Source organism: Colletes latitarsis, chromosome 5 (genome assembly GCF_051014445.1).
Source record: "Colletes latitarsis isolate SP2378_abdomen chromosome 5, iyColLati1, whole genome shotgun sequence".
NCBI lineage: Eukaryota > Metazoa > Arthropoda > Insecta > Hymenoptera > Colletidae > Colletes > Colletes latitarsis.
The window spans coordinates 38,397,683-38,410,079 of NC_135138.1; the positions used below are offsets into that span (position 1 = coordinate 38,397,683).

The 12,397-nt window shown below is 42.2% G+C and overlaps 3 protein-coding genes across 4 annotated transcripts; 2 read left to right on the forward strand and 1 right to left on the reverse strand.

The window, feature by feature from the left end:
• The first annotated feature begins 703 nt into the window (after positions 1-703).
• On the forward strand, positions 704-4,960 carry LOC143341621 (protein takeout). Of its 2 annotated transcripts, XM_076764579.1 has the most exons (7): positions 704-823; positions 923-964; positions 2,408-2,891; positions 3,419-3,552; positions 3,718-3,890; positions 4,188-4,396; positions 4,535-4,960. In XM_076764579.1, the coding sequence occupies exons 3-7, from the start codon at positions 2,819-2,821 to the stop codon at positions 4,684-4,686; spliced, it is 741 nt and encodes a 246-aa protein (XP_076620694.1). In that variant the 5' UTR covers positions 704-823; positions 923-964; positions 2,408-2,818; the 3' UTR covers positions 4,687-4,960. The 2 variants fall into 2 exon arrangements, with proteins under 2 accessions (XP_076620694.1, XP_076620693.1); XM_076764578.1 differs by lacking the exons at positions 704-823; positions 923-964 and having other exon boundaries at positions 2,251-2,891.
• A 69-nt stretch (positions 4,961-5,029) lies between these two features.
• On the reverse strand, positions 5,030-7,575 carry LOC143341681 (circadian clock-controlled protein daywake). Its single transcript, XM_076764702.1, has 5 exons — positions 7,445-7,575; positions 6,702-6,794; positions 6,291-6,557; positions 6,058-6,216; positions 5,030-5,439 (listed from the first exon to the last, which is right to left on the reverse strand). Exons 1-5 carry the CDS (start codon positions 7,518-7,520, stop codon positions 5,291-5,293), a joined length of 744 nt encoding a protein of 247 aa, XP_076620817.1. The 5' UTR covers positions 7,521-7,575; the 3' UTR covers positions 5,030-5,290.
• A 1,102-nt stretch (positions 7,576-8,677) lies between these two features.
• Positions 8,678-11,988, forward strand: Archease (protein archease). Its single transcript, XM_076764810.1, has 5 exons — positions 8,678-9,272; positions 10,433-10,658; positions 10,873-10,897; positions 11,086-11,290; positions 11,521-11,988. Exons 2-5 carry the CDS (start codon positions 10,607-10,609, stop codon positions 11,704-11,706), a joined length of 468 nt encoding a protein of 155 aa, XP_076620925.1. The 5' UTR covers positions 8,678-9,272; positions 10,433-10,606; the 3' UTR covers positions 11,707-11,988.
• Positions 11,989-12,397: the final 409 nt, after the last annotated feature.

Sequence of the window (12,397 nt, forward strand, 5' to 3'; positions counted from 1 at the left end):
ATTGTATTTTTGTCACTTTTATGCCGACTGATTGCCGACAATTCGTACAAAATTATGTAAACGCTAAAAATGATCATCGTCGCATCTCACAGAGATTTCAAAGTAATTAGGAGATCATAGTTTCAGACTTTCCAAGATAATTAACATTATTATTAAATGAATAACTTGTTGATCTCGACGTTACGGTCTTCGTAACCTAGAGAGACCACTTTCTAGGACCGAGTTCTCAACTCAACGTCGATAATATAAACAATCTACGAATCGTCCGATGATAAATCACACGGATTTTTTACCATAGAAGAATTATTTTCTATTTGCACGTTGAAAACTGCGCGAACCTTTTGATCAGCGTAATATTTATTACGTGAAATTATTAAATAAAACGTGAAAGTCGGTCGTCATCCTCCGCTGGAAGACTGTGAAATCACCTGCGCCTTCGAGCAGGCAACCGGGCTCACAGCGGTGTAAAAACATTTGCAAGCTTCTCGATACGATAGAAAAAATTTAAATATACTTCGAAATAATCTGAATAAAATTAAAAACATTCTAATCGCCGGGAATTTTTCAGGTTACGTTTCGCCAAAATATTGAAAAATACGTCCAAGGTGCGAGAGTTGCGTGGAAGGAGAAAAAAAGGGAACGTCTCCCTGCTCTTAATGAATGGAACTAATCGCGAAGCAAGACGCGAAAATGTTGCGCTCTGATTCGTCGATAATGCAGCAATAACCCTTTTCGAAACGGTTCCACATTGGACGCCTTCGAGGACACGCACGAGGACGAGAACTCGTTGAAGCTGTGACACTCTTCGTTCTACAGTCGCGAGGTGCGTATATAACAACACAGATCGTGTTTTAAATTTAAACCAGAATTAGTATTTCGGCACTTGATCTTCTTCGAATAAAGTGTGTATCTCTTCTTCCAGGACGAACGTATCGGAACAATTATTTTACTTTGTTTTAAATTGGTGAGTTTCCATTTTTTATTATTATATTTTAGTGATATTGCCCTTTCTTTATAAATAGCAGTTCGCTGTAAATTACGATCGTTCGTTTAATCGTTAATATCGAAAATACTCTGTAAAAGATCGATTCGCTATAATTGTTTTCGAGAATTTTGGCAGGTCAGGGACAATTGTCCGCCTGCTATGTCCTCTTTTACCTCCTCTCTTTTGCTATCGCGACCTCGACGCGACGGTCCCGTGTGTTGCGTGATCCAATCTTTATCGATCATCTCGCTATCAACGAAACGTATGCTATAAACGTTAATAAATAAATATTTTATTGCCACTAAAATTATTAACTTAAATAGTTTTCGTTAATTATCAAAGAACTTTCGATCTTCTTCAGCGATCGCTCTAGCTTGGTTTGTTCAATTTAATATTCTGATACTTGGTCCAAGAAAAGTCTTTGATACTTTTTGGTTTAAAAATTAAACGAGGATAGAAGGATCGTTTACGCTTTCTCTCGATAGCAGGAAAAGCAGAGAGTGGGAGTTGGCTCTGACCAGTAAAAATTCACGAAATTTACGACACCGGACGTCCTTCGATCCCATTTACTCGTACCTTTGGGCAGGTTAAAATATTTCTTGTTTGAGTGTCCGCGCGTAACGCATCCTCTTTAACCTTTTCATACTCGGTCGCTTGTGAAACGCAATCGCACGTAACGCGTACAATGCTGCAACCTTAATTACAGTTTATCGGAAATTATCCCATCAGTGGATTTTCAGAAATGTCACACAATAGCAATTATTCGGTGTTATCCTATCATCTTGTACCTGCACAGTATTTTCAACTAGGAATTGCAACATCGTTCGTAACGATTCATCGTTGATTTTTGTTATTTTCCCATTCTCCTTCGACGAGAATCAGTCTAAATTCTTTTAGAAAGTCGTACCTTTTTGTGGGACGGAGGAACTCGTTTTACTCCGTTTTTGTACGCGTGTAAAATAATTGAGATATCCATTTCGTTAGCAATTGTGTAGTATCAGATTTATAGAGACGGTTGTTCCGATAAAACCAGTCACTTTCATTTTTCTTCCACTTTAGAAGCTAACGTAGAACGCTCGATTTTCCTTGTACGCAACCTTACCTTTGTACGCGTATCAGGTATGCGAAATTGTTTCCTACGGCAGTTAAAAAATTACTCCCCGTCATAGCCGTGCATTAAAAATTGTATTTTCCACTCTTGGAAGATGAATAATTTGATCTATGAACTTTTACCGACACGCAACCGTTAATACGAGCGTTTCGATCAAACGCTTGACAGATGTCGTAAATTCTCGTAGATGATTAAAATTTTACAAGTTACGTGGAACGTTACGATCGTTGGAGTCGAAAGGTTCGCGGAGATAAGTAAAAAGGCGACAGAAGGAGGTTCGGGATAAGAATACTTGTTTCGCGGAGGCCCAGCACGCGGGGAGAGGAATTCCAAGGAGTAGCTTTCCAGTTCTCCGTGGATAGTAGCGAGATTAGAAAAGATCGAAGAGTATCTAGGGTACTTTCGACGGGTCTAACCTGGCCTAAGCGGGACTCGTCTATCGTTGCTGACGAAGAAGGCGCAGGTGCACGTTGCAGCAGTGAAAGTATCCGCGTGCAGTTACGATCCGGCATCTGTCAATGCCCTCTTGCATAGTCAGTCTTGGTCTAGCGGTGCCGTTTAGCCGGGGATCAGCGATTTGAAGCCCGATCGTCGAAAGTGTCGGCGTCCCTCGAGTCCGAGACGAGAATCGTGCTCAGAGTCCAGGAGAACCCGGCCGGCAGGATACCACGGACCCTTCCGCAAACACCTAACACAACAGATCCAATTAACACCGAGCAACGATGATCGGGTCGACGCTGTTTCTCCTATTGCTGATCGTGGGTGGTTCGACCACTCTCTCCGTCGATTCGAACCGTGAGTAACGATTTGACTTTTTGTCGCTTACGCGATCGTTTCCCGTCCAGCACCTTTCCTTGGACGCGATTCTGGAAAATTTTCGGGTGAAAGTCCGATTAGGAGATATACGTATTACGCTAGCTCGGTTACGCGCGAAGGAATTTTATTTTGCTTTAAAACCGATCTACGTAGTTACGATTTCATTGCTGTCGCGACTATCGGGGATGAAAATTGGCCGCAGGAATATCGCGTGCGAGTGGGAACGAATTTTCGCTGGTTGAAAACTGTCGGATCGTTATATAAATGTGCTATAACAGGTAAAGAGGTCGTACGGGTGATCCTAAGAAATTACATTAGAATTTCACAATGTGCTGTTCCGAGCAACAAACGTACTGCTTTGCGACTATTTCGTACCGGTCTCCTGCTCGCGACCGCGTTCTTTCGAGGAGGCCTCTTTCCTCTCTAATTTTATCATTTTTAAAAGGAGTACAGATTACTATTATTGTATGAACGCTTTAACGTTAATGTACTTTGCACGATTCCAGCCGAATACGTGAAACAGTGTTCAAGGAGCGATCCGCAGCTGAAAGCTTGCCTGATCGGTGCCCTGCATCATCTGAGACCATACTTGAGAGTCGGAATACCGGAAATCGAGCTGCCCTCGGTCGAACCGTTTCGCGTAAGTTTTCTTTATCCCGCTATCTACTGGTCGATAGTTTTTGCCTCGTCGAGGAAACTAATTAAATCGGTGAATCGTTACGAAACTGTGTTTTAGTACAATGTTAATAGAAAAGATTATCGAGGTCTGTTTGACGTATTTTTACAAACTCTGGTCTCCTAACAGATGGACGAGCTGACTTTGTCCCTGACAGGTGGTGTAAACGGTTACAAGGTCCAGCTACGCGAACTGTTCGTAAAGGGAGCGAGCAACTACACCGTCGAGGACATCAAACTCGGCTCACCCTTCGACGCTATTATTCGAATGCCAGCCCTTATCTTGGACGCGCATTATTCCAGGTTTGCTTTCACCATTTGTCTGTTGAAGATTGGGGTAACCTAGCATTCTTCAAATTGAACGCCTCGCTGCTCCAACGAGCCCAACAGATTCGCTCCGTTTTGTCGATCGTTCGCGATTATAATTTTATATTACGTCGATTTAATTTGCATAGAGAGTGTTGCAAAGTGGAAGGCGCGATCCCTGTGCACCAACAACCAAAACGTTTCTTTCTATCGTAAAACGAGCGGTGTACCAGTTGATCCTTAGTCCTTATTTTTAACAAAAATACCGTTATTCGCTTCTATTTAATATGTCAGTTCAGGGGTGTTGATCATTCTACCAGCCAGCGGTAACGGAACGTTTCACGCTCGTTTCGACGACGTGAAAGCTCTAGTCAAGGGTACCGTTTCGACGAAAACCAAGGACGAGAAGACGTACCTAAACGTCGAGAATCTCGACGTCGTTCTGGATGTAAAAAACGTGCAAATGAGGGTCCGTAGAATCTTTAACAACAATCGGATACTCAGTGAGTAGCTAGGATCTGGTAATATGTAAAATAATCCTCTGAAAAAGTTCTTAGAAACGTAGAGAAAAAGTTCTGTCCGTAGTTTGGACGGGCAAAAATAAATGGTGGGAAAGTTGAGGATTGTAAATATTGTTGCAGCCGAGGCAACCAACCTGTTTTTGCGAGAGAACGGACAGGAAGTGCTAAAGGTGATGGAACCTCAACTGAAAAGGAAGCTGTCCGTACTTTTCGCTGGCATCGTCAATCAATTGTTACGTCACGTGCCGGTCGAAGTATTCCTGCTACCTTGAACGTATTTCTTTCTATTTGTTGTTACCGCGATTACTGATATCCTCGACTCTTCTAACGAAGCGTGCATCGGTCGCGTAAAATCTAAGCAGTTAGAATTAGAACAATCTACGTTGTAAATAGAGTCGTAACGCACTAATGGATCGCAATGTGGGTTGTATCGATAATGATAAGTAGTTAAACGGCGATGCGGTATCAATAGAAAGTGTAGTTTTAGCGAAATCCACGGATCTATTGGATTTCTTTCTAGGGAAAAATATATGTATATATTTATAAGATCGGATTTTTCTCCATCCAATCGTCAGCTAGTTCGACCCTAAAATATCGGTAATCGATCGTAACAAATTAATATTTGGTATTGGTTTATTTACATCCACTGACTGATTTCATTCGATAACAGCAAGCATTGCTTTTCAGCTCTGTTTGTTACAATTTTCTCGATAACCACATCGTTTAAATGCAAAAATCGGTACTTTCGAGCATCGCTGGTATCGCTCACGTTATAAAATCTTAAGCATATCCATCGGTTCCGTTTGCTCCAGCTCCATCTTTCATCCGTCCCTTCTTCGATTCGCTTCTAATTATTTGCTATAGGTTTAGTGTATCTCATGGGAAGACCGTCGAGAACGATATCTTGGAGAAGAAACGATTTACAACTTCGGTGAGATACACGTCCCACGCTTCTATCATTTTTGGTAGCATGCCACGGTACACCACTGGCCAATATTCGTTGACGAAAAGCATGGCGGCACGGTCTGGAAATAATTTCAGCTCCGTTACTTTCACAGCCCATTATTTAAATAAATAAGATTAAATAAGCGGGTACGTAATACACAGGAAGACCATAATCGTCGTGAATCGAGCCGCGATAATAAGGCAAGTCGTGGACAAAGTCCTGTTACTCAACGATAGCGTAATAATAAAAAAAAAACGCTTGTTAATGTGTCTGATAACGTAAAATTCAACAATAACAGCATCGTATTAAGTAAGAAATCACGTAATAGCCTGACAGTATTACAATCGGAGAAATGAATGATGTTACAAAGGCAACGGTATGACGATGAGCAAATAACAGAAGAGTATATATCAATTCCATGCTAATTAAGCATTGTGCGTTTTCTCGAAACGCTATAAACTCTATGCATTCGCAACGACATAATATTATGCAACGATAGGATGTCAAAGTGACATCGTTCGTCTATTCTTCCTGCTTGCATCCCATCGCAGTCTTTTATTATAAAAAACCAAAGTAATCGAGCCTGTAATCTAATTTGTTTTTAATTTGGCCAATTGTAACCTATCGGTTCGTCTTACGAGAGGATCGTACATCGTCGAGTAACGATTTTAAAAATGTACTGTATCGATCTGCTTACTCATTTCCTCGTTTCCGTTGAAAAGATCGCTGAACCAGATTTTCATGGTTCCAATTACAGGCGTCAATATAAAGTGTTCGACTTTCCATCTATCGTCGGCTACGTGTCCTGAAATGTCCCACGTGCATTTCACGTCCTCCATGCTGATGTTGAAGACTCCTGTCGAACAGAAATAAAAATCGTGTTACTCGTGGAATTGAATCTATTTCAGAATGAGCGATAAAATTGTGTACCTTCGCCGCCCACTTTGAAAGAACCTAGAGATCCCTCAGCTTTGTAATCGCCATCGATAAAAATCTTTGGTAAATCGAGATCAATTTCCAAGCGGAAGAAATCATCGACAATTTCCGGTTTGACGGACAGGAAACGAGCCTTGGCAAGACCGTAGGTTCGGACGTTCTTGGCACTCAACAGTCCACGCAATTGACCATTCTCATAATTGGTATCGTACGTCTCGGTGAAGTAAGGATCCAAGGGTGGCAAGTCGAAATCGGGCAGACCTGTTTCGATGTACAGAGAAATATTTATTTAAGCTTGTTCCAAAACGTTGTTGCTTTCGAAGAGAAGCCGAAAGATAATTTCTAATACGACGCGTTTGCGCCGATTAATGCATCGCGGGATAAGATACTTAAACAATGACATACCTTGGACAATCGTGGGCCATGCTTCCTGAATGGCAAGTCTCAAGCACGATGAAAAGTCTTCGGAGTCCTTCTTGCATGTTTTCACGCTCGCAGCTAAACAAGAAAAAGAAAACGTGCATAGGTTACTTAGCACAACACTCCCTGCAACGCGTAGGAAAATTTATTCAGAAACGGGGCCAACGGATCATTCCTAGCGATGGAAGAACGTACCCCGTTGTCGACGAGAACATATTCAGCGTCCAGCGAACGGCGATTAACAGATCTCGCTAAAATTCGAGCTACCTTCGCGCTCACGCGTCCCACGCCGGACTTTCTAACTCGCTGGTTCGTTAGAACCAACAACAAAAACTCTTAAACTCCTTGCAACGTTCTGTCTGTTACCACGAAACGCCAAATTCGCATCTAAACGAATTCGTTTCCACGAACGAACGATTGTCGAACCGAATCGCAATGTCTGATAGTCGAGAGGAGGGAGACGGTTCAAAGTCCCAAATTTGGCAACTCACAGACAACCAAAGCGTCTATTAACTTATCACGCAAGAGTCAACGAAACGATAGCTGATTTCTTAATGATAAATCGAAAGATATTAAAGCATAACTGAAGCTTACTGGCGCAGTAATTACCCTATGTCCAACGACTGGAAGATTCGTCCTGCGAGAACAAAAAATAGCAACCCTGGCTGGTCGGTTGCGACCGAACGACGAAGACGCGAGGGTCAAAGGGTCAACTTTTTGGAACTTACGAAGCTGATAATCCCCGGTGACCAGGGCAACACCACAGAGAGCAACACAGATCACAGCTACGGTACGGCACGACATCCTGCTCGGTTAAAAATCTTCCAGCTAGCCTCGCCAATTATAAGCGGTCCGTTTATATAGTTTCCAGCGCCAAGGACTCCTGGCAAAGCTACGTTGCAAAATTGCATGTCATTAATGCGCGCCAACACGTGAGAGGCGAGAATCAGCACGCTGCACCAGGTGGCATTAGGCTAAAACTCGGCCAGGAGCGAATTCCGGGGAACGCGTTACGCGCTCTTCTTTTGTTAGGCTTTGCCATAACCGACCTACGGATCCCGCCTCGACTTTTCTGTCACTGCATCGGCATCTCGGGCTTGGTGCGCTCGCTTATGCACCGCTCTATCCTCGTTCCCGGGTTTACCTCCCTGTGCCCGCTCGTCTAGATGTTCGCAGAACTGCTATCGGAATAATTTCCACGCTTGTTTACCTTCTACCACTTTTGTAACATTATTTTTCTCGCGGTAGCTCGTTCCGCCGACGACCGGACCCGGCCGAGCCCCAACCCGGGAACCGAAAACCTGCCCTCCAATCTCAAAACGGACCCACCTAAGCGTTTTCGGGTCCGAAATTTCCATTTCTTTGTCTCCTCGTATGGGACGAACAGGACGAAACGAGTATTACCGCGTAACTGATCGAGACGAGGGTGGGCCTCTAATTCAGTTATCGAGGAATAGGATAGAAACGCAGATTCTATAGAAAAGTTACCTATTATCGATATTAAATCTATTTTCAGGATATTATTAGTATTATTAGATTTCTTTACACGTCGTTATTTCAAAATTTTCATTGCCAGTGCGAATGCAACGATATAATTTCCAGGTAACCGTCGCCGAATAATTAGACGCGAGGGAACCCGAGACGTGGTATTAAAAAATTTGTATTGTAGGTTATTAAACTCTGATTCAAAACAGTAATCACGGAAACAAGTATATATTGGCTAATATGGAAACGAGTTTGGTGTATTTACAACTAGAGGGTTGTTTAAATCTCGAAAATATGCTTCCGGAGATGACGTAAACGATGTTTTCGACATTGCAGGCAACGATAGGAAAGATTTATCGAAACTTTAATAGAATAGATCATTGACGTAAAGAATGTTAACACCCTTCGATTTCGACGATAGCTAACTTTCTCATCTTTTCAAGATGCCGGCGATTCCTCAGTCCCGATCCTACGAGGCATTTTACGGCTCGATAAACATCTCTGCCAAATGTCAAAACCTCTGGATTCGTTTTATTCGCTGAAATCAAGTCTTCGTTGACCAGAATAATCATTAGGTTGAGGGTAAACGAAAAGTGGCGGAAGGCAACCGACCGAAAACAGAACCACTACTTGTGGCTTCCTGATTGCACGTGAATCACGCAAGCATCTGTGACCCTGATGACCTTGCGAGTATCCGCGACGACCCGTTAGCGTTGAAAACGATACTGTAAACAGATGACGGGATGCCTAACAAATCTCCTACGGTACCGTCTACGCAGTTTTATGTAACAGGGATTACAAGCGTCGAACTGGACGCCCTTGGATCACATCGCATCGATACGAGAAACTAGTTTTCATCAAGACGCGGCTGACAAAGAAAAACGGACAACGAAACTGTACTACATACATGCTAGATCGGTACGACTCTCACTCGTTTAGTCGATCGACACAGTTAATCGTCGCACAAAGGACTCAAGCTCGACGATCGCTGCTCAGGAGCCTTCGTGAATCTATCTACTAGACTCCATTGGACGTACAGACATAATTCTTCTTTTCAAACGAGAGGGTCCTGTAAGTTTTAAGCACGACGATGCGTCTGTGCATTCGAACGCATTTACGCCGTTCAAACGATAAAATATTTTGTACGCGCGTTACTGGACGAAACTAAAAGTGAACTGAATGCTATCACCGGGCATACGTGCGGTAGTAAAGTCGGTGAACGGGTTGTCGGTTGTTGCTCCCGCGTAACAACAATTTTTAGATTTTTCGGATATGCTTAACGTCAGCCCGCGAGTCGGTTGATTTTCTGAAAGATTGTTAAAACTGTTCCACTGTCTCCAGAGCAAATAATTATGTATTTCAGATTCCTCAAGAGCCTGCAAATATTTCGTAATACGTTACGCCAAAGACGAGAATTCTATAAAACGTTTAGTCGTAACAGGCCTCATTTTCCAGTCTGAGTTTCTGTTTTTTTGAAACACAAGTAGCTTTGCATCTCGTGCTCGTTCAGAAGAAAAATATGTAGGTCTCTCGATTAGCATTTGCAGGCAGCTTATGCGGTTCACCGCTCACTGGACGGTGATTGCTGCTATCAGGAAAGTTAATGCGCGTAAATGACACAAGTTCGAAATCTGTGTTCGTTGGCGCGTACTCTTGCATAGCGATTTGTAAACACTCCAGTGACCTGCATTCGGTAGGGAGCGATGCAAGTGCAACCACAGACGAGGTATACGAGTAGACTGTACACTTTATGGACTATAGTAGCCCAATCTAACTGCCATACCGACCTGAGGTGCTGAAATTTTTCGGGGAAAAAAAATTTTTTCAAATCGTTCTGGAAAAATTACGTTTAATTACAGGGGTCAATTACAATCATTTTTTGTGAATAGACATACCTCCGAAATCCTACGCATTTTCAAGGAAAAAATTCTTTACCGAAAATGTAACGTGTGGCCAGAAATGATTCCCCAAAATTTCATGCGTGTATATAAGATTTAGATATAAACATTCCGTTAGAAAACAATAAAATTTCTGTTATTTCATTATCTATCTCACTTCCTCTTGTGTTCATTTCTAAATTTGTTGGTAACGTTGCGAGTGACATGAAAATGGTAATGGGCCGAAAAAATACATTGGGTGAAAGGTCTACTCGTATACCTTGTCTGTAATGCAACGACTTGCTGCAGTAAGTAGTTTCATTTCACTTTCTAATTTCATTTTTTTTTTTATAGAATTTGTATTTACCGACTCTTCCCGATCGGTACACGAGTTTCAAACCACCCTACTACGTAACGCCATCTACGTAGTACAACTCCGGTGCACGTCAATCCAGACCACCATTGATTAAACCTTCAGAGAATCAGCTGATCGGTTATTCACGTACGTGAAATCAGCTGTGCGCAATCATGGACGCTCTGACCGACGAAGATTTTGTGTTACCTCCAATTAAATACGAATGTAAGTAACCATATCGTATCGTGCGTACTCCAACGCACCGAATTCGCAAAGAGAACACTTGAATCGAATTAGAATAAAATTTACGGTAGCCGACGTGCCTCTGTGCCGGCCTCCATTTTTCTACACGTGTGATCGTAACGGCTCCGATAACATTTTTACGACTCGTTTTACAAAGTAAATTAAATTAATCGGTTATAAACGTTTCTTTTTACAGATCTGGATCACACGGCCGACGTACAGTAAGTATAAAGTTCGTAGATTCTTTGCAACGAAGGCATGTATGTACGTTTTGGAGGTTACCGTGCGGATAACCTGAAACGTAAAGCGAAACGACCGAATCGTTCCTATCGACGAAAAGATTAAACGAATTTGGGTGATACGTTTCGATGATATTCATATATATTTTAACGGTCACTGTGCATCGTAGGTTACACGCGTGGGGCGATACTCTGGAAGAAGCTTTTGAACAATGTGCAATGGCCATGTTTGGGTATATGACGGATTTAGACCGAGTTCGAATGGTAGAAGTACATAACGTGGACGCCGAGGGACACGACATGGAAAGCCTTCTTTTCCATTTCCTCGACGAGTTGTTATTTTTGTTTAGCGCCGAGCCGTATATCGTTGCAAAGGTATATTTAAATACAGAAGCGTTTAACGAACCGTTGCTCGCACGACTTCTTCCCGAACGTAAAGTTTCTTTGGTCAATAGTTGTACGAGACACATGTTTCGCCCACGTTCCGATTCATTTTATACTGTCGAGAACCTAAATTTTGAAATAAAGCACATTCCACCCGCCAAACTCGAACGTCTTTGGTAATTTCGATCTCTTGTATGAACAGTAACGCTTTGTGTTGTCAGAAAGTCAAGATCACTAACTTCGATCGCGAGAACTTCAAGATCAGCGCGACAGCAATTGGGGAGGTATTTACGATCGGCGCACATACGCAAGGCGCCGAAGTGAAAGCAATTACATATTCGGCGATGCAAATACTCGATCGTCCTCAATCGGATCGTCCCGAAGTTTTCGTGATCGTAGACATATAGCGATTTGGGCCCGGATCAACGTTTCGTTCGATTCCTTGGCGCGCTCTTGAAAGTTGGCTTGGAATAATGCTCCAAATGCAAAAGTAGGGATGACCACATGGATATGGAAGTGAGAAGGGAGCGTATACCTCCCTTACGTCCTACATAGGGTACGATCCTTTTGTAGTTGCGTAGGGTTCAAATAAATACGTTACGAAGAAAACACCGGGCTCCCTTCTTGACGACCTATCTCAGGTACGTACCGATATTTCAGGAAACCCAAGGATTCACGGATTAAAATTTTTTAAAAATGAATTTATATGACCGACGTGTAATTATCTTAACGTATGCTTCGCTAATGTATATACTTTAATACTTGATTCAGCATATTACCTATTATTAGAGTTTCGACTCTCGTCGAAAAGTATAATAAATGTATTATATTTTACGCTTTTAAGTATTAGGAAGATATAGAATGCGTTGTACCACGTATTTGTATATTTTTGTAAAAATACAATAAAAATATATGGTTTTTACGTTTCCCGCCAATAAAGATATTTGACGCCTGGCTACAGGGCGATCGGTGTTGAACGTGCACGTACATGCACGGTTAAAAAGATAGTCTCAATTGTGAGAAATTAGTGAAAATTTACTCGAAAATGTAAATTACGTCGATGTTGAAAAGGTTGGAGCGTAAAACGAGACGGAAAGA